The 16,086-nt window shown below is 38.9% G+C and overlaps 1 protein-coding gene across 1 annotated transcript; it reads left to right on the top strand.

Annotated features, from left to right (window-relative positions):
- The first annotated feature begins 213 nt into the window (after positions 1–213).
- On the top strand, positions 214–12,998 carry TWISTNB (TWIST neighbor). The gene is made up of 4 exons (XM_006880281.1): positions 214–467; positions 2,663–2,804; positions 9,954–10,162; positions 12,578–12,998. Exons 1-4 carry the CDS (start codon positions 214–216, stop codon positions 12,996–12,998), a joined length of 1,026 nt encoding a protein of 341 aa, XP_006880343.1.
- The last annotated feature ends 3,088 nt before the right edge of the window (positions 12,999–16,086 follow it).

Genomic DNA, 16,086 nt, shown 5'->3' with positions numbered 1-16,086 from the left:
GGCCCCAAGTCCAGTATGATGGGTCTGCAGCCCAAGACTAGGAAGCACGAAAAGAAGTCTGCCCCCTGCTGGTCAGGCGTGCGTAACGCAGCTCGAGGAGAGAAAAATGCGGGAGGCGGGGCAACTTCCGGATGACGTTAAAAGTAGGCGTCGGAGTGGGTAAGACTAGACGTGCGTCAGTAGCGTGCGTCGAGGAGGAAACGGAGAAGCTGCATGGCTGCGGGCGGCCCGGAGGCTCCGCGGCCAAAGGCTGCCTCCGAAGCGCCCGTGGGGGGACCGGCTGGCGTCCTGCCTTGTCTGGAGCTGCCAACCTACGCAGCTGCCTGCGCGCTCGTGAGTAGCCCCAACTCTTGCCTGGTGGCCAGGAAGCACCAGAGGCACATCGCCTTGTCTCCACGATACCTCAACAGGAAGCGCACCGGCATCCGCGAACAGCTCAACGCCGAGCTCCTACGCTATTCCGAGAGGTACCAGTATCTTTGTTGGGTTGTTTTTTTTTTTTTTTTTTTTTTTTTTTTTTTTTTTCACTTTAGCGACGACGTCATCACGTGGGGCGTAATCTCACGCCCCTTTTTATTAGGAGGGAGGTAAAGGGGGCAGCCAATGGAGAAGCGGAGAACGTCGCACCTGCCCAGCTGGAACGAGCGCGGAGGTCTGGAGTCTTAAGCCACCCTAGAAAGCCAGTCCTCCGTGGTCGAGGATTTTGCAGGGTCCCTTTCAAAGTCTTGGAAGACAAGTGGAAGAGAAGTGATTTCCGTAGGTGGGAGTAGTAGCGAAGCGCACTCCAGAAAGAACTAAGAACTGGAGGTCTTTAGCAGCGAACGTTTCATGTAGCTCCTGGCAGTTACGTTTTCGTTTATCAAGGCAGAGTTTGGAATGCAGTGCTTCAGCAGAGTCCGTGATGCTACAGGACGCAAGAGTACTGTGACATAATAGTAAAACGTGACTGGCTGGGAGTTTTCCAAGTGTTTGCCCTAGTGATTGCAGAACCGACATGGTTGGTGGTGTCTGATGAGGAATGAGATGTTTTGTTTTTTAAGATCAGTAGCCAGACTAACGGATTTTTCTAATTGCTCCTGAGGGGCGGGGACGTAAGATAATGAATAATACTTTGAATATTCAGTCTGCAGGTGGAAAAAAGATATCCCTTCATATGTGGCAGAATTACTCAAAAGCGTGATTTCCATCTTTTTTTTTTTTAAAGGGTGATTTCTTAAAGTGACCTAAATGGATTCTTTAGGAAATCAGGATTGCACCTTAGCAATTTTGGGGCTCTTGCCCTCACCCCCTCCTCAAGAACAAGGCAGAAATTTCCTTTGGAGAAAATACCCAGAACTTGTCACCACTTTTTTAAGGAGTCTTGAACCTAAAGTTAAGATTAACCTGTCATTCAAGCTTGCATAACTTCTGCAGCACCAACAGTTTCTCTCTCCGCCGGTGATTTGGTATGCAACATAGAAAATATGAGATTCTTGTTTCAAGGAGTTTTATTATCTAATAGAGGAATATAAATGTAAGATAAATCTAAGCACATGTTAAAATTTGAAATTATATTAAGTTAAAATTGTTGTTAGGTGTCATTGAATTAGTAAATACAACAGAAAAAAAACACCCATTCCCTCAATAGGAGACTGTGTTCTGTTTCTCAAAACAGCTGGTGATTTTGAACCACTGGCCTCTCCCTTAGCAGCACAAGATGTATCCCTCTGTGCCATTAAACTCACTACTGTAGAGTTGGTTCCAACTCATGGTGACCCTTTGTCTGTTTTAATAAGCTGTAAATCTCTACTGGAGGACACTTAACTCTCTTTGTCACATGGAATAGACTATGAATCAGGCTGCTAGCTCTGGTAGTCTAGTGAAAAGGTACAGTACTGCCAACCAAAAGGCACTTTGATTGACTCACATCAGCTCCGTGTGAGAAAGATAGGCATTCTCCTAAGCTGCAATTTAGTGCCTCTGAAAACCCTCTGGAGGGTCAACTCTGGGTCAGTTCACGTATTGGTGCCTAACAACCTCCCAGTATTAATCACTTTTTCAGCGGGGCTCCCTTTTTATAAGTTATTTACTGTTGTTTGTATTCATAGATGTCTAATGGATTTATACAACTTTTTTTATGCCTAGCCTCTAATAGCATGTTCTCTAGTGAACAATTCTCAACTCTATTAGGTCCAGTACTTCCCCTTTTATAACTAATATATTGCTGTGTAACCTCTACTATCCTAGACTTGTTATTATGTACTGTCAAATGAGAACCAATTCATAGCCGACATCCAGTGGATTTTCAGAGGCAGTTAATCACGTGGGATGAGATTGCCCATCTTTCTCCCACTGAGCACCAGGTAGATTTGAAGCACGTGCCGTGAGTTGACAGTGCAACTCCTAACCACTAGGCCATCCAATGAGCAGCAGATAAGAATCAACATATTGCTAATGTTATAATTAAATATTTTGTTAAATTACTAAGTTTTGATTTAATAAAACCCATTAGTAAAATTGAATTACGAAAAGTGTTCTGTACACTAATGATTTGTGTTTTGTCATGGGTGGTTATAATTAGGGAATGAATAGTTTTCTGGACTGTTAGTATCTAATCAGCTTGAGAATGTCTGAGTTGGAAAGAGGATGAAATTGTTAATTTTATACTTTTTTTTTCCTGCAGCCTTTTAGGTGTGCCTGTGGCATATGATAACATCAAAGCAGTGGGTGAACTAGGAGATATTTATGATGATCAAGGACACATTCATTTTAACATTGAAGCAGATTTTGTTGTTTTCTGCCCTGAACCAGGACAAAAGCTTATGGTATGTATATCATTTCTTCCTGGTTTCTGCAAATAATTATATAATTGGGAAAATTTTGAGACAATGTGTACATCTTAAGGTAGTCATCTTTCTGATGCAACCATTACACACTCGGCTGCTTCCTAAAAGGTTGCTGATTTGAAAGTATTTGATTGCCCATTCACTTCTGAAATAACAGGTCTTCGAAAACCCTATGTACAATAGAGTGACTCCACAGAGAGCCAGGAAACCCTATGGAGCAGCTTATGTTCTTTTCCATGAGCCTTATGAGTTTCACATTGCCATTGTGACACCCAATAACAATAACAAGTAGGATGCCTTAAATTAATTACTCTTATGAATGAGAAACTATTTTAAAAAGTTATATTTCATCAGTTCAAATTACTTAAGTCCTTTTTTGTTGTTGTTGTGTACTGTCGAATTAGATCCAACTGGTATAGGAGATTGCCCCTCCTCCTCCATCTGAGCATCTGGTAGATTCAAACCACATGCCTTCAGGAATGGAACATAGCTTCTTGCCACTGTGCCACCAGAGATCCCTTACATAAATTCTTTTAAAGTTTTATTTATCTTTACATTTCCCTTTTTAAAAAAAAATCCTTGTAAGTATATTTTTATTGTGATTGAAGCAAAAACCCTGATGATTAAAGAATTTAGCCAAGATGACTTAGATAGACTTCTAGCCTACCAAGGTCTCTAAGACAACAGCTGGATACCAGATTACTGTCTCTGAAGAAATGGTACAAATGAAAGAACTTAAGTGGGTGTTTTGGTACAATTTCTAGAAAAGATAAAATAAGCCCAGCATGCATGTGACAATGGTGGTAAACATGGAAGGAACCACTATGGCTGTGGGGAAGCCAGGCTCAAGGTTTGCTCTGCTATTTCTGTCACTCTCTCCTAGAGTGTGCTTATGAAGGAGATACTCTGCCAGGCCAGAGTCCTGGGTGAGTCTTGCACAAGTTAGTTACGCAGTCACCCAGCTGCTTGATGGGTTTCACCTGTTCATCCAGGCAATGTGTCTCAATGAAGTCACAAAAATGGGGGACTTTTCTGTCAATGGCCAATTTGTGCAGATCCAGTAGGGACTTATTGATGGTTTTTTCTAACACTCCATTGTGTCAGTTGGCTTTCCTAATTGTCTATCTGGTTTAATGTCCTGAGGGAAGATGTGGCTGCCTCACTGTTTTTGGAGTTTCATCAGTTTCTCAGCATGCTTCCTCTCCTTGTGAGATTAGAGAAAATATTTGGCAAAATTCTTCAAAGCCACATCATCATGGTCCAAGGCATGAACAGGCAGAGAAGGCCTAGAGCTCCAGATTGAGCTCATGTTGATGGCTGCCTCAGAGTTTTGATTTAGTTCTGATTCACTGGGGATGTGGTTGTCATGGTGACCATGGGGGAGAGGCTGCTGCTTCGTGGCACTGGAGCAGAAACAAGGACTGTGAGGTATCCAGCGGTGCTGATGTAAAGTGGTGTTGGGGGATTGAAATGATGAAGTGAGGTAGGGAACCACTCTGCAAAGATCCTCTGTTTCCTCCTTTTCAGCTTTTTATTGTGATTTGGGTTAAAGTTTACTGAGCAAATTCATATTCCATTCAGCCATTCATACACATTTTGTTTTCTAACAATGATTACAGTCCTCCCATGGTATCATCACTCTTGACTGTGTTCTGTGGTTCTTGTTTCCATTCATCCCCCCTTCTCCCTACCTTCTGAATTTTATCCTTTGGCAAATGCTGCCTTTGTGATGAGTGGGCTTGAATGTTCTGAGTGCTGATTATCTTCCTGGTATTCTTGGTCATCTTACAGATCTGTCCATTGTTTGAACCCCAGGACTGAATTCAGTTTCAGGTTTAAAGAGTTGCCATAAGCTTTGATTTTGGAGGTTCTACCACTTGGGTTTGTGAAGTAAGTCCCATTCAAAAGCTGGCAGGGCTCTGTTAAAAGTCCTCACTGTTTACATGTAAGGGGCTTGTTAAAAGTCATTTTACCATTTTTGGGTTGGCTTTTTTCCCCCCCTCTCTTTTTATTATTGATTAGGGAGATGGTGGTCTGCGTTGGAGTCTCTTTGCCTTTGATCCAGGCCACTCATGTATATGCCTTGAGTCTAGAACAACTCTGATAAGGAAGCTGGAAATTGGAAATCTCACTCTTTCACATTCTTCTTACCTGAGAAGCACTACTGCCCTGGTCACACAGTAGCTTGCTCAGAAATTTCTTGTGTTGACACCATGTGGCACCTACCCATCTTACTTCTCTTTTCTTTACGTAGAAGAAGTAACAGGGTTTCTTGACTCCAGCACTTAAAAGATGTGCCTCAACCAGCTGGCACAGGAAGTTCTGCATAGGAAACCAGTGGTCACTTGAAGCTCTGATCTAACTGTAACTCTTTCCTTTGTGAATAAAAGTTTTCCATGTATTGTAATGTGCTTTTTTGTTGAAGGGAGTGGGTTTTCTTTTGTGAAAACTTTGATTTCTTACATGACAATCACAGTGCTTTCTCTTCTCTACCTGCACCTATTCCTCTACATGCCGTCTATAATATTAAACAGATTTGTGTGTGTGTGAAATATAGATTCTTTTATTGTTAGCCTTGTCTGTTAACTCTTCTGAATAAAAGGTTTTGATTTATGAAGTTCAGCGTATCAGTTTATACTTTTAATGGTTATTGCTTTTGGAATCCTGTTGATAAAAACTTGCCTATTTCCAGCTTGTTTAAATATTCTTGAAACAGCTTTGTAGTTTTAGCTCTGTTAAGTCTGGGACCAGGTGTTTGTATTTAGGGTATAGTAGAGGTTGGGATGCATTTCCCCCCTCCACCTAACTATCCATTTGTGTGAGTCTCATATATTGCAGACTCTTCGCTATTGAATTCTGACAAAGGCTTTTGTTAAAAATCGTTTGACTTTATGAATTTGGGTCTAATTCTAGGCTTTATTCCCTTGATTTGTTTGTGTATCTTTATGCCAAAACCAAACTTGCACCGTATTGGGTGAACTTTGTTTTCCCCAAAAGATTATGTTTGTATATTACAGGCATTACCCTATAAATGATAGATTTAGCTTGCTCACTCCACCTCCCAGAATAGCTGAGATTTTTGTGTGATTGGACTGAATATTTAGACCAACTCTTTCTGTTTTTACATTCAAGATACTTGAGTCCTGTAGTCCATGAACCTGGAAATCTTGCATGTGTTTTGTTAAATATATCCCAAAGTATATTATTCTTTGATGGTATTGTAGAGGATATTGAATTGTTTTTAATTTTATCTTGTGACCTTAGTAAATTCACTTTCTTGTTCTTTTGGTCAATATTTTAGAGTTTACTTTGTATGCAGTCATGTTACCTGCAAATAATAACAGGTTATACCTTTTTTTCAAGCAATTTAGATGTTTTTTTTATTTCTTCCTTCCTTTTTTTCTATTCCCATTGACTGAATGTCATTTATTTTGTTTTGGTTTTTTGGTGTCAAGTAATTCTCTTGAATAATGTTAAAGTTCCAGTGTTTCCTAACATCTACTCTAACGGTAACAAAACAAAACAACTTTACAAATTGTTATGGTTTGGTTTGTTTTGGGGAGGTTTTTTTGGGTTTGTTTTTTTTTTTTTATTGTTAGGTGCTGTTGGGTTGTGTTTGAACAACAGATGTGAACCCTGCCCAGTGATGCACCATCCTTGTCATTCCAGACACATTTGGAACTCATTGCCACAATCACTATATCAGTCCACTCACCGAGGGTCTTCCTCTCCTTCACTGACCCTCCACTTTCCAAGCATCATGTGTCTTTGCACAGAAGAGCCTCCCAACAGCATGCCCAAAGTATGAGACGAAGCTTTGCTATCCTTGCTGCCAAAGAGTATTCTTTCTGCACCTTCAAGACAACATCTGTTTGATTTTTTGTGCAGTCTAGGGGATGAATATTCATTACTCCAACACCACAGTTCAAAGGACAGCATTGATTCTTCTTTTATCATCCCTATTCATTGTCCAGCTCTCAGATACATACAAGGTGTTTGGCAAAAACATGGCTTGAATTAGGTGCACCTTACTGTTAGATTTATGAAATTGTACTATTTCAAGAGTTTTACTGTGCTATTTTCATCTGAAATATCATTTGTCTTCAAAAAACTCACTTTTATTTATTTGATAATTTCTTCTTTAATTTTCTTTCCCTCCTCCTGGAAGTTCTGTTTGATAAAATTTGGTTCTCCTGCATTGATTTAGTACTTAACTTTATACCTGTATTTTTCTATCCTGATCTTTTTATTTGTTCTTTTGTGAATCAGTCCTCAACATTTTTCCTCTACTCCTGCCATTTCTTTTTGAAATAACTATATTTCATTTTGTTATTGTTATTGTGTGCTTTCGAATTGGGACCGACCCATAGCTGATTTTACAGAGGAAGCAAATTGCACAGTTTAATGTCCATTTTTATCCCATAGAGAAGCTGGTGGATTTGAACTGAGTACTTTTGTATTGGCAGTTCATGTGTTCCATTACTGTTTTTCCCCAGAAAAACTTTTTTGTTTTTGGATGAATTTGTATCTCTCTGAAGTTTACAATTAAAATGTAATGTTGTTATTTTTAAATGATGTCTTTCTTTTTAGATCTATTGAAATTTATATTGATTCTTTATGCTTTTTATTTTCCTCATTTCAGCAATTTGGCGTTCTGTTTTTATGTCTATAAAGGGTCACATTAACGCCCAAGATTGTTGATATATTTCTTAATGGTGGTCTTCCTTTTAGAGGATCTTTCCAAAATGGCAGGGGACAAGAATTGGGAGTAGCAATTCTGTGTGTTGGGTGAGTGAGTGTTCACAAATGTATATGTTGAAGAATATGATTGAGAAGTCAGAATATTGGCGGACAAAATAAAGAGCCTGATCTGAAACAGAAGCTTCTGTGCTAAAGCACAGTCAGTTTCCTTTTATATTGTTTTTCATTAGCATCTATTTACTGAGAGCACCCGCTGTATAAATACTATTAAAAGTTCTAAAGACATCGCTCTGTACAAAAGAAATTCTCTTCTTTTGGAGTATACATAAAGGAAACTGATGGTATTATATTCTATCAAGTTGGATCCGACTCACACCTGACCTTCCAGCAGATTTTCAAAGGCACTAAATTGCAGAGAGAAGATTGCCCATCTGTCACCAGAATAGCAGGTAGATTCAAGCCATTTGCCTTTGGCTTAGCAGCACAGCTCTTCATCCCTGGGCTTCTGGGTTACTTATTAAGTTACCAAAAAGTAAAACATGTATCAATTTGGATGAGGAGTACTAAAAAGAATAAAAGAGGTTGGGTTTTGTATAAGGTAGTAAGGAAATGCTCACTGTGAAGGTAACATTAGGAAATTGAGGAGGGGGGAGCTCTGGTGGCCTAGTGGCAAGAAGCTGCAACTACAATCCCAGAGGTGCACGGTTCGAATCCACCAGATGCTCTGCCGGGGAAGGAGGGGCAATCTCCTCCTGTACCAGTCAGATCTGATTTGACGGTACACGCACACAAAAATAATAAAATAAAATAAAATTACTATTTTTCACTTTTCATACTTGAACATAAGTAAGTTCCTCTTCCATGATAACACTCATCTCTGATACATCCCTGTTAAAGTCACTGTGTCAATCCATGTTGTTGACAGTCTTCCTCTTTGTGTCTGGCCCTCTACTTTTCCAAAAATGATCATATTTTTCGCAGGGCTGGCCCCATTCAGATAACATGCCCCGAGGACATGAGATAAGGTTTCACCATCCTGAGCTCCAAGGGGCACACTGTCTGCACTCTTTTGAGGACATATTTGTTCTTTTGTATGGGATATTCAGTACTCTTCTGCAGTACTGCAACTCAAAGGCATCGATGATTCTTCTGTCATCCTTACTTACCATCCAGCTTTTAAATGCACAGCAAAGAATTGAAAAGACCATGGCATAGCAGCTCTTTGAGGACAAAGTATAACTGCCTTTAGAAGTCCTTGCAGAAGTAGGCTGCATGTCTTTGTACCTCATGGTGGCTGATGGATTTGAAACATGAGTTTTTCTTTAGCAGCCAAGTGCTTTAACAGCTCTACCACCAGGGTTCCTTTTCATCCTTTTCATTCATTCCAGGAGAAAAGGAAACACCAGTGGCATTGTCTGTGTGTAGTTGTCCTGCTAACCCAAAATCTATGCCTCTTAGTTGTTTTTTTTTTAAATTATTATTAAATTTTATTAGTTTTAATGAACATTTACAGAGATTTTGGATTTTCATTCATTCATTGTTGCACTGTTTTCTCTACCCTCCTCCCCAGTTCGTTCTTCTTCCCCCCACCCCCCACCGAATGTCTGTTTTAATTGTCCAATTGCCACAGTGCTTGTCAAAGCCGGTTCTGATTAATCTTCTTTGTCAGTGTGTCTTTTGCCATTCCCTATCACTCCTCCCTGAGAGAGACTTCACCCTGATTCATAAGAAAAAGGGGATGGCGTATTCTCTTAGCTACTTCCTGCTGAAAAGGGACGCTGTGGGTTTCAGGGTAAAGATCTTCTCTCACTACTCTAAAGGGCCCCTTTGGGCCCTTAGTTTTAATCTACCAGCAATGGCAAAGACAGTGTCCTTTGTTTACACCTAGAATCCCAGTGGAGTGTCAGCTATGATTTGGTTCTGACTGAGTAGCAAGTAGAGAGAAGGGGAAAATGAAATACTGAGTGTTTTGCAAATTTTCATTTTAAGTTTTTATATTATCCAAAATGCAGTGCTTAAAATAAGACTACTTACATTATGCTAAATTGAATCATTAAGGAGTGCTCTTCAGCTTTATGGTTCATTCTGTTAGCAGTATAGTGTGGGCCCTGCATTTGGGGGCTTACTTTCACCTGCAGGTCTTATCAAGGTGTATTTTCTGCTTGATTTCAGTATGGTTAAGTAATCTACTTCCCAAGGAATCTTGCCGTGGAAGCCAAGGTGTTTGGGGTTTTTGTAGTGGAGGAGGATGGGGTTTTCTGGAGTGGAGATGGTAGAAGTTTCACAATTTTTTTATGTAATATTTTACTTTGGCTTGTACTATAAGCATGTTTCATACTACATTATAAGTCTAATTGTTATTTTTTCTTTGAAGATCATTTGAGCTTATAAAACTTTCATCTTTTAAGAGTCTTGTTTTCTTCCTAGGGCACAGTTAATAAAGTGTCTTCCAGCCACATAGGCTGTTTAGTACATGGATGTTTCAATGCCTCGATCCCTAAACCTGAACAGATGCCAGTTGAGCAGTGGCAAGCCCTGGAGATAAACGTAGGAGATGAACTAGAATTTGAAGTATTCCGTTTAGACTCCGATGCTGCTGGAGTGTTCTGCATTCGGGGAAAACTGAACGTTACTAGGTGAGTTAAATTGTCAGCCCTGTTATTGCTGAGTACTTAGTCATTTCTGTTGAATTTTTATTTAGAGAGCAACAAATTTATGGTTCTTGATCTTAATGTAAATGGAAAGTAAGTACTCTAAAATTCATTATATAGGGATTCTAAAGCCTAGTGTCTAACTTACTGTTTTTAGCAGCTCATATTTTGTTTTGTAGTAGTTAGTTTTAAAAACTTTGATCTCTGTACTTTAAACTGTTAAATTTGTAATTTTTTGTATTGACTTAAACTTTTTTAAATTTTTTTAAAATTTTATTAATTTTAATTAACATTTACAGAGATTTGGGATTTCCATTCATTCATTCATTGTTGTACTTTTCTCCCTGCCCACCCCTCCTCCCCAGTTAACTCTTCTCTTTGAAAACCAAAAGAAAACTTCCTTCATTGGTTTACAGTCCTCCCCCGCCCTGAGTACACTCCACTATGCAATCTTCATTCTGGACTCTTATGATAACCATAATGCCCTATCATATATCACTTTTAAACTGTTCTCTCTCTCATCTGTTTCAATTTAGTATACATAATTTATCTAGTTTTTCTCAGCCTTACCCCAACCTTGATATCAGTCCCATTCTACAACAGTAGCACTGTGTGCAGTATTTGTCTTTTTGTGACTAAGATATTTCACTCAGCATAATGTCCTCCACGGTCACCCATTTGAATAATATTACATGAATTCTTTGTTTTTCAATGTAGGGTAGTATTCCATTGTGTGAATATACCACAGCTTCTCTATCCATTCGTTTGTAGATGGGCACTTAGGTTGTTTCCAATTCCTTGTAATTGTGAACAAAGTCACGATGAACATAGGCGTGCACATGTCTGCTTGGATAGTTATGGTCTCTTTGGGGTATATTCCCCGTAGTGGAATTACTGGGTCAAATAGTATCTCTATTTGCAACTTTCTGAGAAAGCGCCATACCGCCTTCCCCAGTGGTTGCACCATTTTCCACTCCCACCGACAGTGAATAAGGGTTCCAGTCTCTCCACAATCTTGCCAGCATTTGTTGCTTGCTGTTCTGTTAAATTTTGCTATTCTTACTGGGGTGAGATGATATCTCATAGTTGTTTTGAAACTGCTTTTATTTTTATACATTGTAATTAGAGTAATTTGCTTTATTATTAGGTCAGTATTTTTATTTTTGGGTGATTTCTAATTAAAATTACTCTTAATCTTGTACTTGGTTCCATAAGAATAAAATTTTACAAGGGCAAAATTAGTCTTTTGAAACAACATTGACTTTGTTAACACTTTTTTTAGTTTTAGTAATTTCATATAACACATATTGATGTTCATTAGAAATTTCTGTGGTGGTGGAAATGAGCTATTTTTACACAATACAAGAAACTTTGCTATTGAACACTTGAAATGAAGCTAATGAAGAAGCTTCACTACTATTGAGTAGGAACTGACTCACATTTGAACCTCCAGCTGCTTTCTTAGATGGTAACTCACACGGAAGGCTTACCTGTCTTTCTCGCTAGGAGCTACTAACGGATCCAGACAGCCTCAGACATAAAACCTTTGAGTTAACAGCACAGCTTTCTATGGACTCTGTCACTGACCTTCCTGTTTTTGTGCCTGCAACAAAGGAAATAAATTCTTTAAAATTATCTAGTCTAAATTGCTTAAATTTAAAAGATCTCAAGTGACTCTTGAAACTAATTGCCATTGAGTCAGAAAGGACTTGTAGCTGATCCTCCAAAGGATTTTCCGAGACTGTAAATCATAGGGGAGGAGATTGCCTGTCTTCCTCCCATGGAGTAGCTGGTAGATTCAAACCACCCACTTTTGGATTGAGAGCATAAGCTTAGAGCTCCCTAATCACTAAATCACTCTGCAAGTGGCCAGTGTACTATATGAGACTGTGCAGTTCTAGAAAGACTACTATTTCATTGATCTTTTTGTTTTTTTGATTTAGAGTTATTCATAACTTTGAAGTAATTCACAAGTGATTTGGCATAAACATAGGAAAACAAAATGTTATGACTGAAATTATAGAAGGGTCAAAATTTCTGTTACTTTGATGGATAAAAAAAGTATTTTTTTCCTTCTATCAAATATTTATGGTCTGATATTGTTTTATAATGTTCAGTGAACAGTTTATGAACCAACCAAATTGGAAGCATGTTTTGACAAGATTTTTTATTCCTCTTTTTAAAAGTAGTAAAAGTACGCTAGAAGGATTATTTTAGAAATGAAGCTTTTACCATTTCCAGGATAGATCAGTAGGTTGGAGAATAACAAGAAGAATTATTTGAAATTTTATACCATGGTTACATGTTTATGCTGCTGCTTTACTTAGAAAAATCTCAGCATGTTGGGATGATTGCTGATCTTTTTGCTGATTACTATGTCAATGTTTTAAATTGTTACAGTTTACAAGTCAAGAGCTCTGAAGTTGCTGAAGAAGTTACAGAACCAGTTGCAGAGGAAGCTGATGAAAAACCTCCAAAGAAGAAAAAAGAGGAAGCTGATGAAAAACCTCCAAAGAAGAAAAAGAAAAAGAGGAAAGACCTGGAGACTTATGAAGTGGCATCTGGTACCACAGAGCTGGTAGGTGTCACCACCAAGGAAGAAGCTGACCAGCAGATGAGTAACGGTGTGGATGGGCTCTCAGAGCAAAAGCCAAAGAAGAAGAGCAAGCACCAGGAAGATCAGGACCAGGACCCCCTTCTTCACGGGAGTGACTCCAGTGGTTACCAAAGTGACCACAAAAAGAAAAGAAAGCGAAAACACGAGGAGATGGAATTTACCCCAATCTTGGAACACTCGCCTAAAAAGAAAAAGAAGGAGTAGTTTTCTTTACTTCTTTTTAAACATGTTCAATTTTTAAAAGTTCAGTCCACCAGATACTCTGCTGGAGAAGGAGGGGCAATCTCCTTCTGTACCATTCGGATCTGATTGATGGCACACACGCCATTTTTAAATGATTGAATGTTTTGAATGATGTGCGATGCATGTCAATTCCAATAGTTTATGAAAGTGGAGGCACTTGATTAGGAGGCATTTGTGAGTGGGAGCAGCAGGAACATTACCAAGGCTCCAAGAAGTTAGTTTTGGGGACTACTGATAGTATTCAGCTACCCTTTTGTATGCAGAGTAAAATGGTGCAGCTGCTGCTATTTGAGCTCTCCAGATTTTGTGTCTAAATAATTTTTTTTTCTTCATTCTCAGGACTAGCAAATGGACCTTGTAATAAATTTGTATTCATCATATCATTAAAGAATGAGTTTGGTTTTGTCTTTGTTTTTTGGCACTAATGTTTACCTTTGCCATAATATTATATACCATTTTGTTTCATTTTTAAAAATATTTAGGTTATTTGCTTACTTTGGATTTCCTTTCATCTTGGCTGCCACAGTATTCAATATAATTGTTTTAACTTAAAATGATTTACCACAGCAGCTTTTCAAGTGTCTGGAGCGCCCAACAACCATGTCGCTACTTACTGACTGGTGAGAAATAGTCTCCACTGTATTTTCCTTATAAATGCATATTCTGTTCTTTTTCTTTAATCTGGACAGTGGGTGGAGATGACTGTTGACTGGAACTTGTTCCTTTGTGCCTAAGTCATTCTGTTTTGTTATGGGGTGGTTTAGGATTTCTTGGTCTGTTGGAAGAGAGGTTAATAGAATAAGACTCAGATGAATTGAAAATGCCAAATTACTTTTTAATGATGTTTTTAATCCTAAATTACTTTTTAAAATGAATTACTTTTTAATGAACATTCCAAATTACTTTTTCATTTAGGCCAGTAGAAATTGTTCTGAAAGGGAAACAGTGGTCACTGCCTTCATTGAGAAAATTTGGATTGTTTCTGCATTAATGAATTTTCTAATATTTTAAACGATATGTAATTTACATTTATTATTAGTGACTGTGAATCACTTTCTTTATATATTTTCATACATTAGGACTTTCTGTTCATGTACTTTGATCACTCATGTGAGTAGTTTTTCCATTATTTCTTGTTTATTAAAAAAATAAGTTCATTAGGGGCAAGAACTTGCACTTGGAACCTAAAGGCCATGCCTTTTTGGTGGTTAGATACCATTGATCACTCTGGGAGAAAGATGAGCACTTTCCTCTCATGGGATTTGTAGCTGTGGAAAACTACAGGAGGGGTCACATGTGAGTCACTTCCAACTCCATGGCAATAAGTGAGTGAACAGCATATTAACGACAGCAGTGCTTTTCTTTCATTCTTGCCCAAAGAATTTTTATAGTAAAATTGCATCATTACCTGAATAGAAATATTTTTATATACCAAGTTCTTCTGAAGAACTCTAGCTTACATTTTTATAAAGGTATTTCCTATCCCAAGATAAAAGGTTCTGTCTGCTATTTTTACAGTTTTGTTTTCTACCATAAAATTTAACCCATTTTAAATTAATATCTGATTTAATGCAGAAATATTTTCCCTGTATTAATTTCATATTTCTCAAACTATTAATACATAGTGTTCCTTTAAATGGTCCTACTTCTCATATACTGGCATATTTACATATTGTGGTGTGACTGTGGTGAACCTGATTGAAGCCATGATATTTTCACTTGCTTCCTGTGCATCTGAAAGGTAGATAATGCTTAAGGAAGAGCAAAGAGTAACCGACCCCTTTGAGTTGTGTTGAAGAGGACTGAATGGACTGCCAAAGGAAGAAACCAATCTGTCTTTGACGGAGTGAAATCAAAGTGTTTCTTAGAGGCAAGGATGGTGAAACTTCCTCACATATCTGGTCGGATATGTCAGAGGGAGTCAGTCCTTGGGAAAAGACATTATGCCAAGAAAAGTGGAGAGTCAGGAGTATTGACAAGGAGATACAATGATACAGTGAGTACAGTGTTGTGTCAGCAAAGAATAGAATCAGATTCTGATCTGTTCAGAAGGTCACTGAGTAGTAATTGACTGAAAGACACAACAGCGTAACTCTACTAAATGCCATCGAATCAAAACCAAGTCATAGGTGACCTTCAACTGGATTTTCCAAGGCAATGCATTGCACTGGAGGGCTTTGCTCATCTTCTGCAGTGCGGTTGGTTGATTGATAACCGCTAGAGAGGCGCCACCTTTGGTTTGGGAGTGCATATCCTTAGATTAGGCCACCAGAGCTCTCTAGTGTAGAAGCTCACTGTAGTTTGATGTGTAGGTGGGCCCCCATATTTCCTAGCTGGTTCCTAGGGCTGAACATGATGAGTATCACCTTCACGATTAGGTAATTTTGTGGCACAGTTTCTCTTAAGGTGTGACTGCACTTCTCTGTGTAAATCCTTTCAAAGTGTTGTCCCCCACATTCCCATACCTCTGGCTACTCATCTCAATACCAATCTTACTGCTTTATTGAGTCCAAAATCTGATAACAATATCTTAAAGACCACACAGTCAAAAGGTTCTAATTCAGGTGAGTAGCAGAATAGTCAGGAGAGCTAAAACGTGCTGACAGGAACCTCAACCTTGAGCCTCATGGCTCAAAGTTCTAAATTCTGCCAATATTGATTCTCACCTCCCCAGTCCTACAACAGACTTGGGCAAAAGGCTCTTAACTCTGGTCCAATGATGTAGCCATCCCAAGGCCCCGTCTCATGTCAGGTCTCCGGTTCTCTGCTGTGGCTGCCATGGCTGCTGCTCCCATAGGCCCTCCTACTCTTTCTGATGCCCTGAAGGAAACTGCATTCTCTGGTTCTCTCCTGGTAGAAGATCTTCCCTCTGCTGCTGATCTGCTCAGTTTAATGGTGAGTCTAGCCAATCCCCTTGTGGATTGGTGAAATAGCCGAGCCTACCATAGATAGGCTAACAAGCCTATTTGTATATTCCTGCTCAACCATATGGCAAAGTCAAGCAATGCTTAGAAAAGTAATTTTGAAAATGCCCATGTCTCCATAAATG

This window comes from Elephantulus edwardii, unplaced genomic scaffold (genome assembly GCF_000299155.1).
Source record: "Elephantulus edwardii isolate Elephantulus edwardi_28Jun2011 unplaced genomic scaffold, EleEdw1.0 scaffold00007, whole genome shotgun sequence".
NCBI lineage: Eukaryota > Metazoa > Chordata > Mammalia > Macroscelidea > Macroscelididae > Elephantulus > Elephantulus edwardii.
The sequence above is the reverse complement of the archived record's forward strand: the minus strand, read 5'-3'. Positions and strand labels throughout refer to the sequence as shown.